General features: G+C 54.9%; 4 protein-coding genes across 4 annotated transcripts in view; 1 reads left to right on the top strand and 3 right to left on the bottom strand.

The window, feature by feature from the left end:
* Positions 1 to 319: 319 nt before the first annotated feature.
* Positions 320 to 7,497, top strand: MONBRDRAFT_9056 (uncharacterized protein; the record flags this gene model as incomplete). The annotated part of the gene is made up of 15 exons (XM_001746697.1): positions 320 to 480; positions 583 to 716; positions 830 to 1,006; positions 1,323 to 1,366; positions 1,467 to 1,565; positions 1,725 to 1,887; positions 2,364 to 2,443; positions 3,597 to 3,750; positions 4,998 to 5,254; positions 5,369 to 5,459; positions 5,829 to 5,899; positions 6,290 to 6,412; positions 6,779 to 6,908; positions 6,984 to 7,172; positions 7,421 to 7,497. The coding sequence occupies 15 exons, from the start codon at positions 320 to 322 to the stop codon at positions 7,495 to 7,497; spliced, it is 1,950 nt and encodes a 649-aa protein (XP_001746749.1).
* A 79-nt stretch (positions 7,498 to 7,576) lies between these two features.
* MONBRDRAFT_32828 (uncharacterized protein) lies at positions 7,577 to 13,247 on the bottom strand (the record flags this gene model as incomplete). Its single annotated transcript, XM_001746575.1, has 5 exons — positions 7,577 to 9,051; positions 9,434 to 12,411; positions 12,513 to 12,702; positions 12,869 to 13,062; positions 13,187 to 13,247. 5 exons carry the CDS (start codon positions 13,245 to 13,247, stop codon positions 7,975 to 7,977), a joined length of 4,500 nt encoding a protein of 1,499 aa, XP_001746627.1. The 3' UTR covers positions 7,577 to 7,974.
* Positions 13,248 to 14,072: 825 nt separating this feature from the next.
* Positions 14,073 to 15,304, bottom strand: MONBRDRAFT_37469 (uncharacterized protein; the record flags this gene model as incomplete). The annotated part of the gene is made up of 1 exon (XM_001746574.1): positions 14,073 to 15,304. The coding sequence occupies exon 1, from the start codon at positions 15,078 to 15,080 to the stop codon at positions 14,073 to 14,075; it is 1,008 nt and encodes a 335-aa protein (XP_001746626.1). The 5' UTR covers positions 15,081 to 15,304.
* Positions 15,305 to 15,841: 537 nt separating this feature from the next.
* Positions 15,842 to 19,678, bottom strand: part of MONBRDRAFT_26292 (uncharacterized protein) — a gene marked incomplete at both ends in the record, with an annotated part of 12,051 nt that continues 8,214 nt past the window's right edge. The window contains 13 exons of the mRNA XM_001746573.1: positions 15,842 to 15,967; positions 16,072 to 16,198; positions 16,340 to 16,592; positions 16,700 to 16,820; positions 16,932 to 17,094; positions 17,287 to 17,438; positions 17,550 to 17,742; positions 17,829 to 18,184; positions 18,260 to 18,360; positions 18,456 to 18,558; positions 18,708 to 18,859; positions 19,024 to 19,128; positions 19,471 to 19,564. Of these exons, the coding sequence (XP_001746625.1) occupies positions 15,842 to 15,967; positions 16,072 to 16,198; positions 16,340 to 16,592; positions 16,700 to 16,820; positions 16,932 to 17,094; positions 17,287 to 17,438; positions 17,550 to 17,742; positions 17,829 to 18,184; positions 18,260 to 18,360; positions 18,456 to 18,558; positions 18,708 to 18,859; positions 19,024 to 19,128; positions 19,471 to 19,564 (2,046 nt within the window). The remainder of the gene's footprint in view (positions 15,968 to 16,071; positions 16,199 to 16,339; positions 16,593 to 16,699; positions 16,821 to 16,931; positions 17,095 to 17,286; positions 17,439 to 17,549; positions 17,743 to 17,828; positions 18,185 to 18,259; positions 18,361 to 18,455; positions 18,559 to 18,707; positions 18,860 to 19,023; positions 19,129 to 19,470; positions 19,565 to 19,678) is intronic.

Raw genomic sequence — 19,678 nt, 5'->3', positions numbered from 1 at the left:
TGCCACCTAGTTCAGCTGATCGGGCTGTGACATATTTATTGCATGTATGGCCATGCCTGTAGGGCAAGAACGACCCAGTGCCCTGTGATTACTTTGTGGAAGAGGGAACCTGTGAAAATGAGACCTATTGCCAATGGCAAGGCAACATGTGCATTGAATGCCCCGAGTCGGGTTGTGGCGTACGTGCCTTTGAAAACAGCCGATCAAATGTAACAGCTTTGAGCTTGATGGTTGGCTCATGGCGCTTCTTTTGCGGTGCTACCCACTTGGTCCTTTGGTGTTGCCACGGGATTATCTTTGAGCGTAGAATTACACCACGATGGCACCTGGCAGCGATGCGTGCAGCCAATACGGCGAAGCAGACTGCCCCTATCCTCGCTGCACCTACTCCTATACCAGTCCTGGTCGTGCGGAAGGTATCTGCCACAACTCATCTTGCAGCGACATTTTTGATCAGGTCATGTGCGATGCAATGGATGGGTACGTTCTGCTTCGCATTGAGTGTCTATTGCACGGGTAGACCATTTGCCAAGTCCTGAACCGTCGTTTTGTCGGCGCACTGACATCCCCCACTGCCATTAGATGCTCTTTTGATGCAAACTTGTACGTGTGCTACGAGACCAAGGAAGGCATTCCATGCGCCATGTTCAGTCAGCAGAGCGCCTGTCAAGGCGAAGCCAACTGTGTGTGGGATGCGCAAGATTACGAGTGTGCTGGTATGACTCCAATCACATTAGTTGACTTTCCTGGCGCGCAGTTTTGTGTGGATGGCGATGGACACACGTCTCACGTTTGCGAGTCTCCCCCCAATATTCTTGTTCACGCGTAGGCAAAGACTCTGGAGGCGCGTGCTCAAGCTATTCGGCCAGCAAGTGTCCGGCCCGTTGCTCAGTGGATCAGGACCAGAACGTGTGCACCAACAAGGCCTGCCGTGACATTGCTAACAAAACAGCCTGTCTCGCAGCTGGCTGCGAATACAGCGATGCACAGTTTTTCTGCTACACGGGTAGGTCGGGCATGACCAGCATGGCTTCAACAACACATGTTTGGCTCTGGTTGCGCCTGCGTATCATTGGGGCATGGCCTGTCTTTTAGACGACGGGAAGCCTTGCAACACGCATACCACCGAGGCCACGTGCCCACCCACGCGCTGCTCAAGTGAGTGGGACAACGACGACAACTTTTCCTGCCAGCAATTGGGATGCTCAGACATCTCTGAAAAAGCCACTTGTCTCTCCATGGGTAAGGCGTTCTTGGTGTTTGCGCTGCTGTGCCATGCCTTCGTTTGAACGTGCCGACTGTGCTTATGAATGTCATGCCAGGCTGCCAGTTTGCGGCGGACATTAGCATGTGCTACAACGATACGGTCAGTTTCAAGGCCCCGGCAGTGTAGAACAATGCCGTTCGCGTTTGCATTCTGGTGTCTCGGGCTCACGATGTTTATGATGCCTGTCAAAAAAAATTAGGGTGCCGCCTGCTCGTCCTACAAGCACGAGTCCATCTGTCCAAACGACCGTTGCGAGTGGTACACGGCCGATGGCAAGAAGTTTGAGTGCACAGCGCGCGTAGGTGCCCGACAGTGTAGAGTGCAGTGTGTGTGTGTGTGTGTGTGTGTGTGTGTGTGTGTGTGTGTGTGTGTGTGTGTGTGTGTGAAGCTAGAGCTTGCACGCGTGCACAAGGGCTACCCTGCATCACAGGCCACATGTTTGCTTTTGGACGCGTAGACCTGCAATGACTTTTATGACCAAACGTTTTGTGAGGGCGCGGGGCTGAACTGTTCTTGGGATAGCAGTACCTTTACCTGCTATGTCGACGACGGCGGCAAGTGTGGAACCTACGGCGAGCGTACTTGCCCCGAGAACCGCTGTGTCTACGATTATAATCTCGGTTCGTTTTTGGGCTTGCCTCTGAACATACTGGCGTGAGCGGTTAGGACATCGATCACGACATGTTCACACCTTGGCGTGTACTTTGGCCGGGCGTTACAGATGTCTGCCGGGACTTTTCTTGTCGGGATCTGTACGATGAGACTTCTTGCGAGTCGAGCAGTCTGGGTTGTCAATTCAACGCCTCCTACTCGGTCTGGTACGGATATTCGTTGGTGTAGAACCCTTTCTGGCCGAGGCTGGGGCTGTGCGCAGCCGACGGTTCACACTCGTTTTCCTTCTAGCTTTGACAAGGGTCAGCCCATTCCTTGCGATGTCTTCAACTATATGGAGACGGAGTGTCCCAACTGTGCGTGATCGTAGGCGGTGTCCCCGTGCGCATCAATTATTTGGCCAATATGGTGGGGTCCCTGGTGCTCATGCCAACCTCTAACGGCCCGCATTTGTCTCCTGGATGCCTGCCGGAATTGTGATTAGCGCGCTGCACCTATGCAACGGATGCCAATGTGTGCTACCCAGAGGGCGGTCAGGTTCCTTGCGGTGAAATCTACGACCAGGTTTGTCCGGGTTGCTTCGCCATACTACTGCTTGGCGCCAGCACGTGCAGCTGCTTCTAACTCGTACTGCTGTGCACGGGGCTGTTCCCGTCGTTGGGATGGTGATAGGGGCCCTGCAAGGATCGTGACTATTGCGAGTGGGATGCGGACTCCTATCACTGCACGGTCCAGTCCTAAGCTGAGCGCCTCGGTATCCGGTTGGATCCTCAACTCGACCAACCATCCGTGCTTTCCGTGCTCTCTCATGAAAGCATTGCCACGGATGGCACCTGCTTTCCTCTCCTCTCATCTTGTTGCCGCAGCTGTGTGTGTGCCGCTGTTTGTTCCCTTTTGAGATTCCTTAGGGCAATACCTTACCCTTTGAAGTATTCGTGTCGTAACAATCGCTTTCTTCTCATGCTTTTTGCAAATTGCGGGTCTAGCTCTCGCCGAACCATTTCTGGTGATGGTGGCAGTGATGTGACATGGATGTGTGTGTGTGTGTGTGTGTGTGTGTGTGTGTGTGTGTGTGCTTGCCATGGCTGCCAAATCGACGCGTGCCCCACCTGCAGATGATCGACAAATCGCCTCAGCACCCACAGTTACATGTACCAACAACATCACAAGCTGGCTCGCTCTGTCTCTCTTTCTCTCTCTCTCTCTCGCGTTACCATGTGCTTTTGTTGCTTCTTGGGACCTTGTTGCGGCCTCCAAAGGCAATATAAGCTTAACTAAAGGAGATATTTTGTAGTGATTGATAGAGTTGTTGTTGTTGTAGTTGTTGAGGTGTGTGACGTATCTGCATTTGACTTTTTGCGAATCCGGTCAGTGGCCTTTTGGGGGTTGGAAAACGGCAGCGGCGGCTCTCGTGCGCGCTCTTGCTCCCTCCTGCTTGCGCTTGATACAGATACCTGGTTGGCTGGGAGAGTTGGGGTGGGTAGATGGTTGTGTTCGTTCGGTGTCTCATGGTGTGCCCTGGTCTCTTATTGTGGTCTTGTCGGCAGCCTTCGTGCGCATTTGCTTGTGAACGCGGCAGATCCAGCGGCAAAGCCCTCAGTCTCCTTCCTGCCTCGAACGCTGACGGACGCGGTGGCTTGCAGGCCATCTCGTGTTGCAATCAGCTTAGCGTGCTTGGGCACAGCCTCTTGGATCGTGGTTTCTGCGGCCTGCCCAGGACCCCCTTGTGAGGGTCTGGGTCGTGCCGCGTCGACGACTCCTCATCATTCCCCGGCACAAGGATCTTGCTGCGGCCGACAAGACGACCCGCCCCGAGGCCAAGCGCCCGGCCGCTTCCGGGCCAGACGAACCTCGCGCACCTGACCATAAGCGTGAGTTGGAGAGTCCAACCTGCATTGTGTGCTGTGTTTTAGGTGGGCCTCTCGCCTCCTTTTCATACTTCTTTGCCACTTCCTTCCTTCTTCTGCTATTTCGTTCGCCTCGTGGCCATGCACGGCTAGGTCACAAGACAACGTTTTCGATGTCGACCCGGAAAGTGGCCGGACAGAATGGCCTCACACCTACGCCCGAGAGCTCGGCGCGCATTGGTAAAGGCCTTTGCTGGACGCGCTGCGAATGCGCTTGCCTTATTTTGAGTGTCAGCCTGCTGCCTTTCATCGAATGTGCATGGCCTTTTCCGCTGCACCATGCCTGGTAGGCCCCTTTGCGCGGATTGAGGTGATGCGCTGTGTGTTACAGCTTCTCGATGATCAAGGACTTGGGTGAGTCGCCACGGTTTTGGTTGTGGAGCCTTTGCTGTCGGTCACTGCGCATGCTCTGTTGTCCTCCAGTCTGACAGTGCGTGCGCTTCTCTCTGATGATTTGCTGGCCTCGGCATGTTGCCCAGCAAGAGCAGTGCAGCTCTGCGACTCGAGCTGCAAGGCATCGACACTGCCACCCCAACTGCTCAGGTCTTTCGCGAGACCGTCTTGGCAGGATGCTTTGATGAGGTGCGTTCACAAGGACCCTCAGGCCTTATCTTTTCAGCTGGTGGACCTGGCACCTCCCTGCGGCTTGTCGAGCATCATTAACTTCCTTTGGTACCGGCATTGATCCCTTGGCTAGGCCTACGATATGATCAAGGATCTCGGCTCAGATGTGACTAGTCCAGAAATGGTGCGCTTCTTGCTGGCGGAACAGCGCGTGCTGCACCTCCTCGAAGCGGGCCAACCAACGGATGCTCTTCGCCTTTTACGCTCAACCATGACAACGCTTTCCTTACCCTCGTATGTTTTCCTTTCTGAGCCACCGCGCCACACGTGCATGCCTGTCTGTCCTTGAGCTCACTACATGGCCACGTGGCCGCCTGTTTTTTTTCCATTGGCTAGGGAGGCTCAGCGTCTACATAAGCTGACGAGCATGATTGTGGGCCATAACCAACCAAGAGGGAGTCCCGGCCGCGACAAGCCGGCTTCTGCCCTTTCCACCAGCTCTGGTAGGTGCCAGTTCTCGTTTTTAACCATGCACACCTCTCTTCCAAGCAAGAACATGGCGGATAGCCGATGGAACGCGCTTCTGCTGATGAACCGCCGACGGGTCTGATTGATTACTCCCTGGTGCCATTGTCCTGTTGCTGCAGATGGACACTCTTCAAGCCGCGGGCCTCACTCGAGCAGCAGCGCTGACTCTCGCAGCGCATCGAATAGTGGCAGTGCTATGGATGTGCCCGTGCTTCTATCAGCCGAAGATCGGGATCGTCTTGCGTGTCTTCGAGCAGGCCCTTCACTCGTCGCCTCGCCTCAGGATCGGCGTTTATTTGTGGATCACATCCTCCAGCCTCATTTCTCAGCTGATGCTCTCATGCCCCCCAATCGCCTCTTGCATCTCTTTCGCGAGGTGCGCAGGCTTTGAATCACTCGGACTCTGGCTTGGCATTTTTGGGCGCCTCGTTGTATGCTGCCTGTTTGTGATCGATGATTGACTGAAAGCTAACGCCATGCTGTTCTTCAGGCCTGCGATTTGCAGCGACAAAAGTGTGTGTATCACAATGTTGAGCTGGACGAATGCTCCCTGTTGGAGGACCATCATTGTACACGCGATGGTATGGCCCGCTATAGTTGGAAACACGTCAATAAACTCGTATGGAAATGAGAGCCAAAAAACCCACAAATATAAACAAGAATCATTCGGCGTGCAGCCTCTTGATTTCATCTTCTTGCAGCTGTCAAGGCCACTGGGGACTAGCTTTCATCAGCGTATGGCTATGCGTAGGTGTTCCGCGCCTCGTATCCCACGTTCTAAACAAACACACAGATGAGGTGTGGTGCGTCCGGTTTTCTCCTACGGGCCGTTATCTGGCCACAGGCTCCAAGTACGTGTACTTCTCGCCGAAATAGCAACTTGGCAACCCGCGTCAGTCTTGCGTCAAGCTGACAAATGTTGTGCGGTGTGCCGTGCACTTCTGCTGCAGGGATAGCCGGGTCCTCATCTGGACCACTGACTCGTACCAACAACTGCATGAGCTGCACGGTCACAGTGATGGTGAGTGCAGCATCAGCCTTCCTCCGGCCGCTCGCCATGATGGACGAGGCCATGGACTCATCCACTCTTTTGGGCCATTTCTGGTACATACTGTTGTAGGTGTATCAGGACTAGCATGGCACCCCAAAGAGGCCATGTTGGCTTCTTATTCGGAAGTAAGCGAGACGGACAAGGCCATCCGCGTATGGGATGTACAGGCTGGTCTTAACGTGGCCATTTGTCAGCGTCATACTCGCGCCCCATCTGCCGTTTGCATCCTTCCCGACGGGCGCATGGCTTCGGGTGGGCCGGATGGGGTATGCCTTTCCTAGGCGAATTGGCTTGGTTGCCTAATTTACAATTTTCGACAGGCCTCTCACCTTCAACTGATTTCTTGGCACCTGCCAACAGAAACTTGTTATTCAGTCCGTACTGCAGGATGACACCGCCATTTCACAGACGGGGCTCATGGCCATCGCCATAGCGGCAACGCCCGACGGGCGGCAACTGATTGTGGCCTGTCAAGATAAGAAAGTATGTGTCAGCATCCGTATTTACCCTAGGCAACTGCATTCTTGCATGCTGGATGCGAAACTTCATGTTGCACGTCGACGTGGCCCACTGACTGGACGATTGGCAGCTTCGCTTTATCAACACAGATGGCTCGCCATCCTCGCGACACATCCAAATGGCAAGCAGCATGTCTTCCGTCAGTATATCTAAGGATGGTCAACACGCCATCGTATCTCTACTCGACTCGGTACGCCATGGCGGGGCGACATACACCATGCAAGCGCGGGCGCGGGCGCGTTATGCGTGCCCTAGACCGCCAACACACTTTGACTGCACATTTCCCATCTTTTGTTCGTCTAAAACCTTCTTTGTTATGCTCTTGGGTAGTCCATCCTGCTCGTCAATGTGCCAGCGGGGCATGTTGTCCACGCCTTCCAGAGCCACCGGCAGGAGCGCTTTGCACTTATGAGTTGCTTTGGAGGCCTCAATGACAGCTTCGTCGTTTCGGGTAGTGAGGGTCAGTCATGCGAGCATCAGGCACATGTGGCACAGACGCAAGGGTCTTGACACTATGCGTGTGTCGTCCATTTAGACAACAAGATTTACCTTTGGCATCGACAGTCTCATAAGCTTCTGGAGGTCCTCAAGGGCCACGATGCGCTTGTTAACGCTGTGAGCTGGCACCCATGCAATCCAGAGGTGTTTGCATCCGCGGCCGACGACGGCACGATCCGTATTTGGAGCACGGTAGGCCGAGGGGCAGTCTCAGCTAATGAACAAGGTGCGAGCGCATTGTTACATTCTGCGGCCTCATTGTGGTGATACGACGCCTTGCTCACTGTCCTTGCGTCGATTGAACAACAACATTTTGAACTTTGCGTAGCCGAGCGTGGGTTATCCAGTCCAGGTCCCCGACGAGCCATCGGCTTGCGTATGTTGGATCCTCAAAACGTGCTTGTTGCTTTTGGCGACGGTCGCCTTGTTCTTAAGAATTGTCGCTCACCTTGTTGTGTTCGCGGGCGTGTGCAGCTTCGCAACAAACGTCTTCCTCTTCTTCCGAAGACGAGGACGACCAAATGGATGAGCAACGCTACTCCTTCCACTAAGCAGGGTCTACGCAGGGCTTGCCATCGACTAAGGAAAAGAGGTCTTATCATGATCCGGCCATCAGGTCAAGTCTTTTTTGATTGTTGAAATTTCAATTGATAGGACAAATGTCGAAAAGGAAAGGCGCGCCAGCACATTTGCAGTGCAAATACGTGTCGCAAAACCAAGCCGGTTGACAAGAACATGGAACGGGCACAAGTCTACAAGCCAAAAGTTCAGCATCAGCACGATGATGAAGCAAGGACGCAACCGAGGGCGAAGGGACAGCTGAATATGGTCATGGTCACCGCTCAGAGGAGGCAATTAAAAAGAAAGAAAGAAAGAAAAAAAGACAGACAGAAATCACAAGAAAGAAAAAAGCAGCGCAAAAGGGCCAGCTGCGGACAAGTACAATGGTATAAAATCAAAGGCCAAGATGTAAACTAAAGTCTATCATCGAGAAACCAACATCACGACACAACCAATGTGCTGCAGACTTAAAAGTCAGGCAGTGGGGCACCCAGCTCCTTGGTCATGGCGCGGAACTCCTGCTGAATTTGACGCGTGATGGGACCGGCACCCGTGCAGATGGAGCGGCCATCAATTTCAAACACCGGGGTTAATTCGCCCATGGTGCCCGTGGTGAAGACCTCATCAGCGGCATGAAGCTCTGACAGAGTGACACGACGCTCCTGCACGGTCAGACCAAGCTTTTGGCAGATGTAGATGGTCGTGGCACGAGTGGTTCCGGGCAGGCAGAAGTCGGCCGCCGGGGTGTAGACAACCTTGTTCTTGATGGCAAAGATGTTCGTGGCATTTGTCTCGCAGACAAACCCATCCACATCCAGCATGATGGCATCGGCAGCACCCGCCGAGTTGGCCTGGATCTTTGGCAAGATGTTGTTGATGAGGTTGCAGTGGTGGATCTTCGAATCGAGGCATTGGGGCGGGTTACGACGCTGGCTGGCTGTGATGAGACGCACTCCAGTGCTGTTGTCATAAGTGGCCACGCCCTCCACAGGCTTCCACTCGGGCAAGACGATCAAGGTCGAACCATACACGTTGAAGCGAGGGTTCATAGAGCTGGTCGTCTTGAGACCACGGGAGAGAGTGAGGCGGATGTGCACGCCGTCGCGCATGTTGTTGGCAGCGAGCGTGCGAACCACCTCCTGGGTGATAGCTTCCCGAGTGGGAATGTCAGCAAAGCCCATAGCCTTGGCAGAGTCCACAAGGCGATCCAAGTGCTTGTCGAGATTGAAAATGCGGCCGTTGTAGACGCGCAGACCCTCCCAAACAGCATCGCCACCCTGAACGGCCGAGTCAAAGGCAGACACGGCCGCAAAGGCACGAGGCGTCAAGACGCCGTTGATCGAGGCCAAAATACTAGCATTGCGGGCATCAGGGAGCACAGGCATCTGGATGCCGTGGTCGGAAACCGTCTGTGCAGCCAAGATCGAGTTTGACAGCTGACCACCCAAAGCATGGCGCTGCAAGGTCGTATAGACCGCAAAGCAGTCTTCCACCAGGGAATGAAACTCGGCGGGCAGGGCACGAGGCGTTTCCTCAGAGGCGTTCTGCAACGGACACAGGATACCCAGCCACGTCAGCAAGTGATGATGAAAAGTTGGGGCAAGGAGGCGAACAGGGGATAAAACACAAACAAACAGACAAACAAACAAAACGTGATAGGGGTTGGCTGGGGGTTGGGATTAGTTGGTGTAGGCCGACTGAGTGCTCAGAGATCTTGGTGATAAAAGAGTCAGCAGAAGACTTGTGTTGCGAGCACAAATCAGAAAAGGTAGGTTATCTTCCTCATAGCACCCAGCTCTCACAAAAGTGAAAGATGGCGGCAACCAACCAACCAACCAACCAACCAACCATACCACACACCGAGACGTTGCGGACATGAACACAACAGATTAAAGCAAAGATACAGGGCATGGGCGTACAACTTACAAAGCCAGTTGACCGATGAACACTCTTGTACCAGACGGGGGCCCAGCAGCCGTCATACTTCTTCGGGCCCTCGGGCCATTGAAGCATGTTCTTCTGGAACTCAATACCGATGCTACGGCAGAGCTCACTCAAGACCAGGTCAGGCCGCACACGCAGCTGATCAGCATCAACCACAATCGCCTTGCGACCGCGCTGACGAAGCTTGGAGAAGATGCGAAGAGCATCGAGGTATGCAAGCTCATCGATAGAGGGCTCGGCCTGCTCACGCCACGAGTTGAGAACCTGCACAGGGTTGCGAACCAGAATGACATGCACACCCTCATCCAAGAGGTCATCGGGCAATCCCTCAAAGTGCTTGGCAATGTGCTTGTAAAAGGCAACGTTGGCATCGACAGGACCGCGCAGAACATTGGCAACCAAAGCATCGACATCGGTTTCCTGCTCGGCCACGACCTGATCGCGGTAGGGGCGCTTCGCATCAGGATGCTTCTTGAGCCAATGGCCATAAGCAGGCTCGTCAAAGACACGCGTGTCAGTGCGCTGAGCAAAGGAGTACATTAGGGCGGTGCTGTGGCTACGGGGCGTGGACCAGAGATGCACGCGGGTGCAAGTCGAGGGCTCGGCCGCAGCCGGGAGGGGAGGGATTTCTTCCTCGCGTTCGTCAAAGACAACTCCACTGGAGCTGGCGAGACGCGAGGGCGGGACGTAGTCAGATGAGGAAGAGAGGGTACGCTTGGCGTCGCGAACAGAGGGGATGTAGCGCGTCACCAGTTCCACACGGCCATTGGCCTGGCGCGCATCATGGAGGGCCTCGGCCACCTCATCCACGGGGCGGGAGGAGAAGTCCTTGCCGGCGACCTTGACAATGTGCATACCAGGGCGAACGCCAGCCCGCTCGGCCGCGCCGTGCTCGGCCACACCGACTACGACCGTACCACCCGCAGCATGGTCCTCGGAGATCTCCAAGCCAAACGGTTCATCTGCACCGCATTCGATGGTGATGCGACGAGGGCGAGTCGAGCGACGCATGGTGCTATGGTGGCGCATGCGAGAAAAGCGCTGTTTGTTGCGCGAGTTGCCCACCATTGAGGTACCGTACAGCACGCCGTTGAGCTCGCCAGACTCGAGAAAGAGGCCCTTGGTCTTCATGTCCATAAAGGTCTCGCGCGAGACGAAGTGATAGTCAACGCCATCCATTTCGCCTTCACGGGGCACGCGGGTTGTGTAGGGCACGCGGTGCTCGTAAATGTCAGCCCGAACGTCGGCTTGAAGCAGACGCAGCTCCTCATCAGGGTTCTGGTTGGAAGCGTCAAACACCTTGCGGAGATCGCCTTGCTTGGCATCAGCCGAAAGGAGGGTAAGCTCCACGTCCTTGCCCTCAACCTCGAGGAGGCCCTGCGCAAAGCTCAGGGGAGCACCGGCAACACTGACACCGTTGATCGCGAGAAGGTGATCACCTTCCTTCATGGGACGCATGTAGGCGAGCTGGCGGGGCTTGCTCACGTTGACGACAGTCAGTAGACGACCGGCCTCAATACCACCAGCCAACTCAAAGCCCCAGTTGCCGCTCTCGTCACGTGCAAGCAACACGGTTTGGACGAGCTCGGCCGTACCCTCCTTGGCGGCCACGGCACGTCGAACCTTGGACATGCTGCGGGCAGGTCCCTTGGCATTGGAAGCCGTGGCGGCAGTCGTAGCGGTACCGTAGAGGACACCATTACGCTCACCCCACTCGATGAAGCGACCGTCGCGCTGCATCTGCTTGAACTGCTCGCGGTTGATGAAGTGGTACTGCACACCGTCTGCCTCACCCTCACGCGGGGCACGAGTGGTGTATGGGACAGTGGAGCGGTAGGTGGCTTCGCGAACGTCATCACGGAGCGCACTGAGGACCTTGTTGCGGGGGTCGGCGGCGTGGAAAAAGTCAACGAGCTTGAGGCTGGTGATGTCTTGGTTGTAGATAACCGTCAGCTCGACGTCATGTTCGTGGTCACGAAGGAGGTTAGCCACGTGGGTGAGCGAGCTGCCGGCGACGGTGACGCCGTCGATGGCGATGATCGCGTCCCCGGCCTCAAGGTCACGGCCACTGACGGCCACGTAGTTGACATCACCAAGCTGATCGAGGTGGACAAGCTCGCCCTCCTCGACGCCGCCCGTGAGGTGAAGGCCCCAGCCGTTGCTGCCATTGCGGTCAAGGATCACCGTGTTCACGGTGTCCTTGCCCACCTGCTTGATCAGGGCCTCGCTCGCCAGGCTGAAGGCACGCGGGTTGAAGCGGACGATGAGGTCAAACTGGTCGTGAAGCTGGTCCAGGCGCTGGCGAACGACGTCAAGCGTGCTGTGGCTAACGTCATGACCATCCACGGCCAGAATCTGCATACCAGCTGAGAGGCCAGCGGCCGAGGCCGGGCTCTGGGACTGGACGGCACTGACAAACACGCCGTTTGACGTCTCGACCAAGGTAGCACCCAGGGCCTGGACGCCACCGGCATGCTTGACCACCAGCTTCTTGGGGGCGCTGGTGGTGGGGTTGGCATTGCGATGGGCCTGGGACTGGCGGAACTTGCTCTTGCGCTGCGCAGCAATTGTACCAGCCTCGTTCTGGGTCTCGATGGTCACGCGACGAGTACCATAGTAGATGCCGTCACGTTCACCGTACTCAAAGATCTCACCAGCCTGAATCATTTTTTCAAAGGCGTCGCGGGTGACAAAGTTGTAGTCCACGCCATTGGTCTCACCCTCACGTGGGGCGCGAGTGGTGTACGGCACGGTGCTGTGGTAAATGTCACGGCGGACGTCCTCCTTGACATGCTTGAGTTCATCGCTGTCCGTGGGGCTGGGGCGGACAAACTCATCCAGACTGGCGTGGTTGGTGACGCCATCACGAAGAAGAATGGTCACCTCGACCATATCTCCGGCATTGCGGAGCAGATCCAGGGCATCCGTGATATTGCGGCCGGCCACTGATTGTCCATCAACTGCAAAGCACCACAACAGAGCGGATGTGAGGAGGGAAAGAAAAAGCAAAAAGCGCGCATGTGCCAAAAAAAAATTCACTCTCAGGGCATGACCGACGTACTTGCAATAATGCCGTCATACTTCTGGAGCGGGCGAATGGTGTTGACAAGCTGGTAACCCAGCTTGTTCTCGTTCCAGAGCAGCAGCAGCTGGCCGTCTTGCAGACCGCCAGCCACTTCAAGGTTCCAGTGGCCATCAGGACCACGCTTCAGGATGGTTGACTGCAGCTTGTTGACAGCCTTGGTGGCACCCTAAGAATGGAATAAAAAAAATACCAAAAAACCAAAACCGATCACATGTGAGAGCGCGACTGAAGGGAGTGACGGGCATAAGCCATAAACAAGAAAAACACGGTGCAGGGCAGGGAAGAGGACAGATGTTGTTGTACATATCTAGTGGATCGGCGCGAGTACTCACCGAGAGAATCTTGCCCTCCTCACTGCGGGCAGTAGCGGCATCATCATAGATGGCGGTAAAGCTGCTGGCACTGGGCTTGAGGGCACCGTAGTGGAAGTTCTTGTAGGTGCCCGATTCTTTGAGGGCGTTTTGGTTTTCCAGCTTGGTGAACTCTTCCTCAGTCAAAAAGTGGTAGTTGATGCCATCGCGTTCACCTGAGCAAGACGGGTGGCACATGGGGGCAACGGTGTGCCAAGATCATGAGATCACAGAAATTGTGCCAGTGGCTCTCAAGCCGAGGACGATCACTCGGATGCAAGCGGCGGCAGCAGTACGCACCATCGCGCATTGGGCGCGTGGTCAGTGGGACGCGGGGATCAAGTGCAGTCACCACACTCATGGTGGCGGATGAAGAAGAAAGACCTTGACAAAAAGCAGTCGAGCGGGAAAGCTCCCGACCGACGGGATGACTACAGACAGCCCTGAATAGCCACAGCCCATGTGAGCGGTTGAAAGAAAAAAAAAAGGGGGGGGGGAGGTGCAACCACTGGTTCAGTCCAAGGCTGAAGACACCGCTCCATCCATTGTAGCTGCATTCACCACAGGCTGCGACGAGGATTGCCGATCTCACATACCGGTACTGGCTGCCGTTTTAATCAATCTTTCGTTCAAGCAGAACAAGTTCCCGCCCCTCCAACAAGACCAGTGGAAGAGGTGAACGGAGAAAGTGCTGTTGCTTCATCTCTCTCTCTCTCTCTCGTGCTGTGGCCTGGAGCTGTGAGCGCGTGGAAAGGCAAAGGTGTGATTTAAACCACACTTTGACATGAATATAGCCGTGGGAAGGGTATGGATTACACGTGGGAGACGTCTGGGAGATGCATGGGGGGCCTGGGAGTGTCAGGGTTGTGGTGGCGACCGTGACTGGTGCCGAGAAAGATTTTGTATTGTTAAAGAGACCAAAAATATGATGATGGCAATAGCCATTCTTCGAGAAGAACGACAGAGGATCGGAGTGGCATGAAATGTATTTTACTTTTAATTTCGTTCTCCCATAGGGAGCTTTACGGGCACTCGCACGCAACAAAGCAAAAGGGCACCAGAGGTATATGCATGCCGGCGATGATCGCCTGGGGCTAGACGATAGGTATTTCAGACTCGAGGATGTAATAAACAACAATACTCATGATATGAACAGCAGGGATCGGATCGAGCAGCCGCCACACGTTCATGTTGATGCCAGCTGGAAGGTCGCTGGTACCAAGGAACCCGTGAACAAGAAGGTTTGCACGGCACGTAGAGTCCAGCTGACCGTGTCGCTGTGCTTCAACGCGAAATCCCACAAGTTTGCCATGTCACTGGGCTTCAACGCGAATTGACTCGCCAACACGGGCTGGACGACTTCAAGGAGTAAACTCCAGTCAATCTTGTGACGGTATTCATAGACAGTCAAGGCAACGGAGACCACGAGGACACCCACACCGCCGAGTTGTAGGGGAGACAGCGTGCTCAAGACCTCATTCACACAAGTGAAGAGTGCAAGAATCGGTCGCTTCAAATCTTGAGGCAACATCGGCATCAAGGCATTCAGCACCATGGTCCACCAGGGGCTTTTGCTTTGATGACTTTGGACGCTGCTGTCGCTGCTCTCGCGCTGGTGGTCTGCCACCAGCTGGATAACAAACGCAACAAGGGTTTTACACCCAACTTTTTTCAGCAAGTTCTTAGTTTGAGTGTATGCACCCTGGGGGTCCTGCATGATCATGCGAACGACATCGCGAAGCGGTTTTTTGATATCGATGGGTTTGCGCGCACGTGTCTGGATGCTGCGGCTGGCGCCGGTGCTGCCGCCAACATTTCGGTTAGTGTTGGTGTTGGTGCTGGCACTGGCGTTGGCGCTCACGTCGGCCTGCGCACGCGCGCGCCGGGACTGCGGTTTGCTTCTCGCGGACTCGCCCCGGGGGCCGACCATGTCTTGGCTCTTGCTACTCGCGGCTGAGGCCTGGTTCATGCTGTTTGTTTGGGACTTGGTGTTGATCCTGGCATCGCGACGGACACGGGTCTTGGGGGCGGCTTTGGCGTTGATACGCTCACTGGCACACTGGTGATCGTCGTCATTGGTCATGCTATCAGGCACAACCCGTGAGGATTGGCTCGTTGGACCAAGGGTCCGCTGCGTATTGGCTTCATTGGCCCCACTCGTCGGAGATCTGGGCGCGGCTGCCGATCGCATCATGGTGGGTTGATTTCCGGCTTTGGGCACGGCCTGAGGCACGGTTCACGACTGGCGGGACAGATCTTGTTCAGGTTGCTCAGCCTCTGAGTTTGAAATGCAGGCGGTCGATCCTGGCGTTGAGGCTTCAGTGCTTCAGCCCCACCTTGGCTGCAACACAACACATCCGACTCGGTGATCTCCTGGGGCAAATGGCAGGGACAAGGCCCAAGAGCGCTGCCAGATCGTGTGGTGCGTCTTAGGAGAAGAAAAAAATACGACACCGCGGAGTCAAAAATCTTGGAAAAAAGCTGTCAAGAAAAAGACACATGTAACGAAGCTTGTGTTGGGCGCCCGAGAGGACTCCTGGCGTTTGGGTTATAACTCGGACTCGGTCTTTCTTGACTGCTGGTTGCTGGGGAAGTGGGGCTGACTTTCCCGTATTCGGTGGGCCATGATTGGTGAGCTGAGCCTTTTAGGGCGTGACGTGGATTCTATGGTCACTTGTCAGTCACTCGACTTTCGAACAGGTCCACCAGTGAGATGCAGACTCAACGCCTCATCTGCGGCGTATCGCCTCCCCTCGACACAAGCACATTTGATTGTTTATTCTTCTCATGAAAAACGCTCAGAGCCAGCACACACACGTCAACACAAGTTTGAAGTTTGGCACTACCGTTCTTTTGCACGTCAAGTCAGCACGAAAGATTCCGTGCGAGTCATTCTTTAGTTCGAGACCGTCAATTTGGCAACAACAAAAGCAGAATGTCTTGAGTAAAGCCAAACTACCAGAATGTGAAATCTTGTGGGCGTCGCTCGCGCATGGTTTCTCGGTCCACTTCATGTCGCAGCCACATGTCCTCAAGCGCTTGGAAGCGAGTGGGGTCAAAGGATGTGATCGCGGAGCGGAGCTGAAATCCAGGTCAGATACAAAAGAACAACAGGTGGGTGAGTGTGCGTGTGTGGGAAAGGGGGGATGGCACGCCGCAGAGAGCATTGCCACACGCATACGCACCAAGGCCGTGGAAGATTCGCCGTGTGCATCGACATAGGGGGCGGGTAGAAACGTGCCAGCTTCGCCGTTGATCAGCATGACCAGCGCTTTGCTCACAAAGATAAACATACCCGTACCCCGCCCACACCTAAAGCCCCATGCAAAGACAACAGCATGAACAACAGAGAAATTCTCACCAACACCACAACACGACGATCACCACAAGGGCCCGGCGCTGCAAGCGCAGCCTCGAGGGCTTGTTGAGCAAACAGTGTGTATGCACACTCACGTGATGGTATGTCGGAAGCAGGCACCAATGCTGCCCATGTCGCGCGCGCCGATGCGATATCGTCCCTGGCAGCAAGGGCCTTGTGCACAAACAAAGGCGCCGCACAATAAACACAACACTTGCTGTTTGGCAGGCGTATGCAAAGTTGGGCACAACGCCTTTTTAGCGTCCAAAAACAGTTCATTGAAGGTTGGCGGCACCTTGACCAAGTGTAACTGCGTAGCCGGCAGCAGTCGCATGTGGGGCGACACGCCTGCAAAGGGAATGCCGCCAAAGTGAAGCAACATACAAAGCTCTGCCACCACCCTCTCCGACGCTCCAAGTCGCGCACGACATTCACTCTGGTCAAAACAAACTCACCAAATAAGAAAGACTTGAGGTACTGGGCCAGACCATACCAGCCATGGCCTTCCATGCCAACCTCAATGCGGGCGCCCAGGCGTCCAACATCAAGTTGCAAAGATTGCAGCAGCTTACCAGCCTCCAAAGGCCAGACATCAAGGGTTCCGCCCTAGGATATTGCCAGTTTACACTCGTGAGCCTCTAGGATACACTTTTGATGCTGCACTGGGCGCAAGAGCGAGCAACAGACCTGGAGAAGCGTTTCAAGCAGCAAGAGACTGCGCAACGAGGGTGCAGCCTGTTGCAGCAAGCGGCGAGCTGCCGATGGCGACAGCGTGGTCGAAACGTTGTCCAATTGCAAGGCCCGCCCAAACTGAGCCATGGCTGTAGCCAGATCATCATCCATTGCCTCACTATGCAGATACCGGCCAAACCGCTTTGTCAGCTGGTGGACCATTATGACGAGCTTTTCCGCAGCTAAAACCCAAGCCGGGCGAAGAAAGCTCCAAAGGAGAGCTCATCTCCTCGAGCAAACACGCAGACGGGAACAAAGAAAATAAAAGCAGAATTAAAACAGAAACCGAGCAAAAGCGAAGAACGCGCACCCAAAAGCTGAGTCCTCTGCTTCCTCGCAGTCATCGAGTGGTTGCGTGCTCATGACTCGAACCAGGCTGACGACCAAGGCGAATTCCTTTAATGAAGCCCACGGTACCGGTTGCTTGGTCATGATGCAGACGGTCACGAGCGTGTACACCAGCTAAAAGTGCATGTAGGAAAGCAAGTGACAATGTGAGCGACACCGATCGTGCGAGGCAGAGCCTGGAGCAGCTGCGCTTTCAGGGCACAAGATGAGCGCAGGCAAGCGTACCCGGAGTGGATCCAGCGCCGTAAGGTGCACACGCTCCTGAGAACGACCCAGGTTGTCTGAAGCTGGGATGGCTACAGTACTGTTGAGCATGTTGCGCGCCAGCTTGAGGTACGCCAGAGAATCACCGAGAATACACATGTTGGCTGTCAAGGCCAAGTTGCCTTGGAACAAGCGCTCGATCGCGGCAAATTGCCTATAGCAAGCGCACCCAAGATTGTCAGTGTTACGCTGAGAGTGATGACCACACGGCCACAACAGGAAACGGGCGCCATCACCCACTGTTTAGTCATGACTGTTTCGCGCCTTGAGCGCAGTTGAAGCTCGGTGCAGCTCATGGTCTGGAAAAAAGCGGTCCACGGGGCCCAAAGTCCATCCTTTTGGAAGGTCATGACGTTTGGAAGGCGACTGGTTTGGAAGCCCAGGGTTGCTGCTGAATAAAAGTGCGCTCGCAATGCCTGACGGTGGCTGTCAGTCTCTGGCGCGAGGTGGGCCAGCCCCTCAAGCGAGTCCATGGGCCGGCGGAAACTCTCTGGTGTCGGTTCAGCATGATTCTCAAACCGGGCGCGCCATTGCCCTTGCACATCGTCCATGAGCTGTGCTGAGTGGATGCGCATTTGATGCAGCTCTTCCTCCGCCTACGAACAACAATGTTGAGCCTGGTGCTGGATCACGATCATAGTTGAAAGACAAGATCACCAAAAACAACGCACCTTGTCCAATGTAGCTAGTAGGGTGTCGCAACTTCCACTTTCTGCTGCTTCTGATTGCACGGGCACGCATGTGCGCACGATGGAAGGTGCCACAGCCGGTACTAATAAGAAGGAAGTTGTTGAAGATTTGTGGTGAGATGAATCCAATCAAGCCACAATGTCAATGACGTGCTGACATACGAGCCAAAGGACAAACCGAAGGTATTGCAAACGGAACGGCAGAGAGGGCACGAAAAGTCCCCAGCCAATGCGTTTAGCGTGTCCGGGGCCAGAAAGCGAGCATCCTGTTCGCGTTGATTCTAAGGAAGGAAAGGCAACGATAAATCGAAGGGGATGGCGAGGATGGTGTTGGATTTTTTGTTTGTTTGGGCCGAATAGCTTTTATTTTTCTTTTCTCCCGAAAAAAAAGGAAGGTGCGCAACACCAGAAAAAGGGAGGTGATAGCTACCTTGAGCATTTCTTCCAGACAGTTGTAGTGCATGGCATGACCACAGCTTTTGAAAACAGCCTCGCCGTGTCGACTGAAAGTACCTGACAACAGGTCTGAGACACGGGGGGCATTGTAGTGAATGAGAATTAGAAAGGAGCGTGAGTGAGAGTCTGTGTGTGTGTGTGTGTGTGTGTGTGTGTGTGTGTGTGTGTGTGTGTGTGTCTAGTGGAAAGCCATTCCTCGCCTGCCTCCCGCCTCTCTCCCTTGCACCGTATCCTTCCTGAGCTCGTCCCGAATCGAGTCTTCAAATGCACAAGCTTGAGCGAGCACGCACCTTGTCCAACGTCACTGGCCAGTTCATGGGCTTCAGCCGTATCGGTTTGTAAGATCAAAAATGGAACGCGGTACACGTAATCGCCGCCCGGCGGCATTGGCGTGCCTGGCTGAACACGCGGTGCAAGGACCCCAGAGTGCACAATCGAGCCAAAGATAACAAAAGGCTCAACGGCCTGACCAGGTCGCGCCTCCACTTGACAAGCCAAGCATTGCAAGCGCGTGCCATGCTGATGATCCAGCTCACGCTCCTCCGACTCTGTGAGCGGTGTGCGTTTGAGAAAATGCGATGTGCTAGGAAACAAGGCATGGACAAGAAGAAACAACCCAGTGCGCACGCAGAAGACCAACCAACTACGAAACTACCCAACTACCCAACCAACCAACCAACCAACCAACCCCGCCTCTTCGATAGCCATCTGTACGACGGGTGTCTCATGGTACGTACCGTCAATGGGGATCTCGTCATCTTCGTCCTCCACGGTCTCAGCAAAGCTCGTTTGCATGGCAGCAAAATGTGCCATCAGCTTTTGCTGGCGGCTCTAAGACAGTCGAGCCATCACATCCCGATCTCGCTCGTGTAAGATTGCGTTGTTACTAGCGCCCTTTGGGGGGGGGGGGGGGGGGGGGGGGGGGAAAAAAAAAAAAAAACCATG

This window comes from Monosiga brevicollis, genomic scaffold (assembly GCF_000002865.3).
Source record: "Monosiga brevicollis MX1 MONBRscaffold_13 genomic scaffold, whole genome shotgun sequence".
Classification (NCBI taxonomy): domain Eukaryota; class Choanoflagellata; order Craspedida; family Salpingoecidae; genus Monosiga; species Monosiga brevicollis.
Note: the sequence above shows the minus strand (reverse complement) of the source record. Positions and strands in the feature narration are given on the sequence as shown.